Genomic DNA, 7177 nt, shown 5'->3' on the forward strand with positions numbered 1-7177 from the left:
TATTTTTATAAGCTAAAAATGCTAAAAAGCTAAAGCTATGGCTAGCCCACACTCTAGCACTCAATGTATCAATTCAACTGAGACAGAGAGAATCAGCCAATCAGAGCAGCAGCTGCAATCAGCCCACTGCCATATGCAGATGAGCTCCCCCCTCACCACCATACAGTATCCCTCTGAGGTGAAATCTGACAGCGCAAGAAAAAGCTATAAGCAGAAACTTCTGACAAACAACCCTGAGACCCTGTTTGCAGATCTGTTCAAAACTGGAGAAATCTGCAACCTCATTTTCTTCTCTGATCACCCCAGTGCCTGGCATAAAGCCATCATCAACCATTACCCCTCGGTAAAGAAAGAAGGCATCTGTAATGGCTGAAAATCAAAATCAGGGAACCACATGACCCTGACAGCACAGTAATAACTGTGAACATTTATAAAAATGGCACAGTCATGATACAGGGGGACCTGAAAACATTTCAGGCGGACTACAGAACAATAGTGGAAATTGTGAAACATGAGAAAGCTGTACTATCTGAAAGCTCGTCATCTGATCAGAATCCACCGAACAGCACCTCGGATCTCAGACCCACTCCTGCAGAAACTGTTGAGCACATCTCACCCTCCCTGCTCAAAGCTATACCTCTCCTACAGGAGCACTTCACCAAGCTGGAGATGGAGATGGTGCAGCTCAGAGAAACTGTGCTGAAACAGCAGCAGTCAGACACATGCGCAGCTCTTACTGAACTCCAGCAGAACATCGAGCACTTAACACAGAGACTGTCAGCCCTCACACAGCAGACGAGAAAGCTCCAGACAGAGAAGGACAGCTATCAGTGTGAGCTGACCGCACTGAAACTGCAGCTAGAGGACAGAGAACAGTCCACAGCAGCGATGAGGCAGCAGCTGAGAGAGATACAGGAGGAAAGAGAGCAGCAGAGCAGTGAGATCCAGGCCCTGAGAGAGCAGCTGAGAGAGCTCCTCCCGACCAGAGAAGAACCAGAGCAGACCCACAGACGCAAGAACAGGAGAAGAATTAGATTTCTTAGAATCGCACGGTACCAGATTCATCACAGGCAATAACGACCTGTACCCTTCTTACCCCAGCAGACATAACTGCGTTGAAACCGTGAACGCTCACGGACGGCAGCTTCTGCAGCTCTGCCGAGGACTGGCTCTGTACATCATCAACGGAAGACTGCGAGGAGACTCGCTCGGCCGATACACCTACAGCTCAGCTCTTGGTAACAGCACTGTAGACTATACCATCACAGATCTAGACCTTTCCTCTCTGAGAGCATTCACAGTCAAACCCCTAAAACCTTTCTCAGACCACAGCCAAATCATCCTCTATATAAAGCAATCGGAAACATCCCCCAAACCTATTAGGACCCCATATCAAATGAACAAAATAATGTCATTCAAATGGACTGAAACCAGTGCCAGTAATTACAGCACTGCTGTTGAATCTCCAGAAATACAATCCCTCATACATTCATTCCAAATACAGGAATACCCGAAAAATCAATTCAGCATCAATCAAGTAGTACAACATTTAAACAACATATTCTACAAAACAGCACAAAAAAGTAATTTGTCAATTGTTAAACCAAAGAAAAATATTTAGATACAGACAAATGGTTTGATTTGGACTGTAAGGCTTTGAGAAAAAACCTCAGAAATGTATCAAACCAAAAACACAGACAACCAGATCATTCGGACCTCCACCTTCTTTATTGTGAGGCATTAAAACAATACAAAGCCACACTCCGGCGGAAAAAAGCACAGTTTTTGCAAAGCCAGTTTGAAGAAATCAAAAAATCTATAAACTCACACAAATTTTGGGATAAATGGAAATTGTTATACAAACCAAACCAAGAGGTTCTGGCAATTCAAGACGGGGAGAAGTGGAAAAACCACTTCCAAGAATTATACAGCCCAACTGAAATTCAAAATTATAAACAAAATGAAATAATTAATAAACTAGACAATTTGGAAAGATCAATTAAAGAAAATCAAAACCCTTTAGATTTCCCCATAACAATGAAAGAATGTGGTGTAGACAGCATCCTGAACGAGATGCTGAAACACACAGACCAAAGCTTCAAACTGGCCATGCTGAAACTGTTCAATGATGTTCTGTGTGTAGGGTTCTTCCCTGAGATCTGGAACAAGGGTCTCATCAGCCCCATCCACAAGAACGGAGACAAATTAGACCCCAACAACTACCGAGGCATCTGTGTGAACAGTAACCTGGGGAAGGTTCTCTGCAGCGTCTTAAACTCCAGACTTTTACACTTCCTTATGAAGCACAATGCCTTGAGTAAATGCCAAATTGGCTTTCTTCCAAAATGCCGCACATCCGACCACATTTTTACATTACAAACATTAATTGACAAATATGTACATCAAAACAAAGAACACATTTTTGCTTGTTTCATTGATTTCAAAAAAGCATTTGATTCAATCTGGCACAAAGGATTATACCTGAAGCTTATCGACAGTGGAATAGGGGGGAAATTCTATGATTTGATCAAATCGATGTACACAGCCAGCCAATGCGCTGTTAAAATTATAAACCAAAGAACCGAATTTTTCCCCCAGGGGCACGGAGTGAGACAGGGCTGCAGTTTAAGCCCCACCCTCTTCAATATTTACATCAACCAATTAGCCGATACATTAGAACATGCTCCCTCTCAAGGTCTCACTCTACACGACACCGAGATCAAGTGTCTTCTCTACGCAGATGACCTGGTTCTCCTGTCGCCCACTAAAGAGGGGCTTCAGGACAGCCTGGATCTGCTGGAGGATTACTGTCAGTCCTGGGCCCTGACCGTCAACCTCCAGAAAACTAGAGTCATGATGTTCCAGAAACGCTCCAGATCTCAGGGACCAAAACACACATTCACACTCTCACACAGAACCATTGAGAGCACAAACACATACACTTACCTCTGCCTGAAAATAACTCCAACTGGCAACTTTACTCTGGCTGTGAATGAACTCAAAGAGAAAGCTCAAAGGGCTTCTATGCCATAAAAACATCAATCAAAATTGACATCCCAATCACAATTTGGCTCAAACTTTTCAAATCAATAATTGAACCAATTGTTTTATATGGCAGTGAAGTGTGGGGTCCACCTATCAAATTTGATTTTGCAAATTGGGAAAAACATCCGATTGAAACTCTACATTTAGATTTCTGTAAACGAATTCTCAAAGTCCAAAGAAAAACACCAAACAACGGATGCAGGGCAGAATTAGGCCAATACCCTCTCCTTCTAAACATCCAAAAAAGAGCCATCAAATTCTGGAAACACCTAAAAACAAGCGACCCCAACACATACCATTACAAAGCCCTAAAACACCAAGAGCTGAGCGGGGCGAGGAGTCCCCTGTGCCAGCTGGTGCTGAGACTGACTGACCTCACTCCTGCAGAGATCAGCACACCTCAGCACACACACACACTCACACACATTCAGCCCGCACAAATTATCAACACAGAACAAGACAAGTACATCACCCATTGGACAAACACCATTCAAAACCAACACAAACTGGAATGTTATTCGGCACTAAATCGAGAGTACACTGTTGCGAACTACCTGAGCACAGTGAGTGATGTGAACCTCAGGAAAACCCTGACGATGTACAGACTCAGCGAGCACAGTCTGGCCGTGGAGACGGGCCGGCGCAGACAGACCTGGCTCTCCCGTGAGGACAGGCTCTGCTCGCACTGCATCCTGGGAGTGACGGAGACCGAGCTGCACTTCCTCACAGAATGCCCAAAATATAAACGCATCAGAGACCACTATTACCCCAAAATTAATCAAATATTTCCCCAATTTAACACCTGTAATCCAACCCAAAAACTCTGTTTCATTCTTGGCGAAGAAGCCAAATGTTCAAATATAGCTGCAAAATTTGTTGCATCTTGCCACATCCTGAGGGACGACCAGAGACCAGCAAACATCCCATAAACACACACTCACTCACAGCCGAACACACTGCATCAGACCTACACACATTATATAATGTTCAATTCCAAGTTCACTGTTCCTTTGTTTTTTTATATAGATTTCTAAATCCTTTTTATTTTATTTATTAATCTTTGTATATTTTATTATTAATGTTTTATGCTATCAGTATTATTATTTTGTGTACTAAATGTTCTAAATCATTTTCTATGTTGTTTTGTTGCTTTGGCAATACAAAATGTATTTTTTTGTCATGCCAATAAAGCTTTCTGAATTGAATTGAGTGTGTGTGTGTGTGTGTGTGTGTGTGTGTGTGTGTGAGAGAGAGAGAGAGAGAGAGAGCGTGTGTGAGAGAGAGCGTGTGTGTGAGAGTGTGTGTGTGTGTGTGTGAGAGAGAGAGAGAGTGTGTGTGTGTGTGAGAGAGAGTGTGTGTGAGTGTGTGTGAGAGAGAGAAAGTGTGTGTGTGTGTGTGAGAGAGAGTGTGTGTGTGTGTGTGTGTGTGTGTGAGAGAGAGAGAGAGAGAGAGTGAGCGTTTATTTATCACTTTGTGGGGACCAAATGTCCCCATAAGGATAGTAAAACCCGAAATGTTTGACCTTGTGGGGACATTTTGTCGGTCCCCATGAGGAAAACAGCTTATAAATCATACTAAATTATGTTTTTTGAAAATGTAAAAATGCAGAAAGTTTTCTGTGAGGGTTAGGTTTAGGGGTAGGGTTAGGTTTAGGGGATAGAATATAAAGTTTGTACAGTATAAAAACCATTATGTCTATGGAAAGTCCCCATAAAACATGGAAACACAACATGTGTGTGTGTGTGTGTGTGAGTGTGTGTGTGAATGCAGATTAAAGTGAATCTGATGTGATTTCAGACTCAAGCTGAGCACACGGAGCGTCAGATTAAAGAGCAGTTTGAGAAGCTTCACGAGTTTCTCCGAGAGGAAGAAGCAGCTACAATCACTGAACTGAGAGAGGAAGAGGAGCAGAAGAGTCATATGATGAAGGAGAAGCTTGAGGAGATGAACACACACATCTCAACTCTTTCACACACAATCAAAGACATGGAGGAACTGATGAAAGCCAATGACGTCTCGTTTCTACAGGTGACAGTCAAACTCTCATCATTGATTTCTGATTGATCATTTCAGCAGTTCATCAAGTGTTTGTTTGTGTTTTGCAGGACTTTAATGTGACGATGGAAAGGTAAGTGTCTCCTCTCTATGATTGTGAAGTCAAAGTCACTGCTGTACTGACTCCAGAATGTTCTCCCAGAGTCCAGAGCTCACAGCCGGATCCACAGATGACTTCTGGAGCTCTCATTCATGTGCCACATTACTTGGGCAACCTGACATTCAGAGTCTGGAAGAAGATGCGAGACATTGTCCACAAGAGTGAGTCTGTCACACATGTGTGCTGGAAATACAGACAAATGTTCACCCTTCTGTGAGAGTGTGTAGGGACTGAAGATCTGATTTACAATCACGTGAACGATCCTTTCTTCATGAAGATTTACATCAGAGATATTATAAATATTAGAGATGACTCGTGTCAGACATGAACAATAAGAGTCACACGTGAACATGACCAGATACTGAACACAATAATGACAGATCTCAACAGTTTCTCTATTTCCAAGTTTGTGTTGTACAGAGATCATGTGTGTGTATTTCTTCATATGATCATTATTATCTTCACTTCAGAATAAGAGCAGATGTTGATTGTTTTCTCTCATCAGCTCCTGTGATTCTGGATCCAAACACTGCACATCCATGTCTGATCCTGTCTGATGATCTGACCAGTGTGAGATACAGTGAGAACAGACAGACATTACCTGATAATCCCGAGAGATTAGACAGATATTCGTGTGTTCTGGGTTCAGAGGGTTTTAACTCAGGAACACACTGCTGGGATGTGGAGGTTGGAGACAATACATTGTGGTCTATTGGAATAACTACAGCATCAAACCAGAGGAAGGGAGCTGTTTTCTTTAACACTGGTGTCTGGTGTGTGCAGTACTCAGAGAATGAATATTATTCACAATCCCCAGAGAAACCCCTCACTCACTTTACAGTTAAAGAGAAACTCGAGCGTGTGAGAGTTCAGCTGCATTATGAAACAGGAAAAGTGTCATTCTCTGATCCTGTAACTAACACACATCTACTGACATTCACACACACATTTACAGAGACACTCTTTCCATTATTCTATAGTTATGATACCAACCCTATTAACCCTCTGAGGATCTTACCAGTTAAACTGACTGTAACAACCAGCGCATGAGAGAAATCAAGAGCAGATACAAACATATTTATCTAGTGGAATAATTCCTGCTGAGAATAAAAGATAGTGGCCCGTATTATAAATCAGACCTCTGTAATGAATCGTGGGAGTTGATCATGAAGGGACTGAATCATGAAGAAACTTCAATAATGTTGGTGGCACAATGACTCTAAAGGGGCATTTACAGCTTTTTCTTGATGAGTTCCTTTGCTAATGAAGTAGAAGTGTTATTCTGGAAAGATTGTCTGAAACTCTGTGGCAGAAATGTGTTCACATGTCTAAATGTGATGAGTTCAATCAAGCTTCTGTAGACGCTCAGGAGCTCACACCCAAAATAATAGAGTTATAATGTTAATAAAAGCACATTCATTACATTCTGTGGGACAGCCAATCAGAGTGTATGTTTTATTCTGTACACTCTCTTCATGTTTTAGTGCATTAAATAAAGATTTTAGCACATTAAAAACTTGTTTACGCATCTTTTCAGGGGGCTGCATGAATTATTCTCAGATTCTCATAATGAATGAAAGTGGGCACTCCTGTCTGCAGAGTCTTGATGAGATTATAAGGTTTACACGCACGCTCATAATGCGACTAATGCAATACTGTGATTAAACTGTGATTAAACTGTTACTCATATAAACAGAATATGTAGAGTAATGATAATCGCAGAGATATGTGGAGTACTCCTATTTTAAACGGGCATGTAAGTGCAGAAGTGTTGCAGACGGATGATGTTATGCTCAAGTACAGGCTCAACAACATCTGGAAAAAGAAGAAGCTGCACTTCTCGTCTCCATGTGAAACAGCCGTTTCATGGACTGTTTTCCAGCATTGGTGCTCCCCCATCTACAGCCCCACGAGTCGTGATCGTCCGGTTTAATAAGCTCAACTTTTAGAAAAGAGATATTAGTCTGTTAAATCCCC

The 7177-nt window shown here is 42.0% G+C and overlaps 1 protein-coding gene across 1 annotated transcript in view; it reads left to right on the plus strand.

Moving 5' to 3' along the window:
• LOC127657068 (nuclear factor 7, brain-like) overlaps window positions 1–6506 on the plus strand; it is an 18591-nt gene extending 12085 nt beyond the window's left edge. The window contains exons 4-7 of the mRNA XM_052145711.1: window positions 4843–5073; window positions 5151–5173; window positions 5243–5361; window positions 5706–6506. Of these exons, the coding sequence (XP_052001671.1) occupies window positions 4843–5073; window positions 5151–5173; window positions 5243–5361; window positions 5706–6250 (918 nt within the window). The 3' untranslated portion in view covers window positions 6251–6506. The remainder of the gene's footprint in view (window positions 1–4842; window positions 5074–5150; window positions 5174–5242; window positions 5362–5705) is intronic.
• Window positions 6507–7177: the final 671 nt, after the last annotated feature.

The sequence above is a fragment of the Xyrauchen texanus genome, chromosome 16, assembly GCF_025860055.1.
Source record: "Xyrauchen texanus isolate HMW12.3.18 chromosome 16, RBS_HiC_50CHRs, whole genome shotgun sequence".
Classification (NCBI taxonomy): Eukaryota; Metazoa; Chordata; class Actinopteri; order Cypriniformes; family Catostomidae; genus Xyrauchen; species Xyrauchen texanus.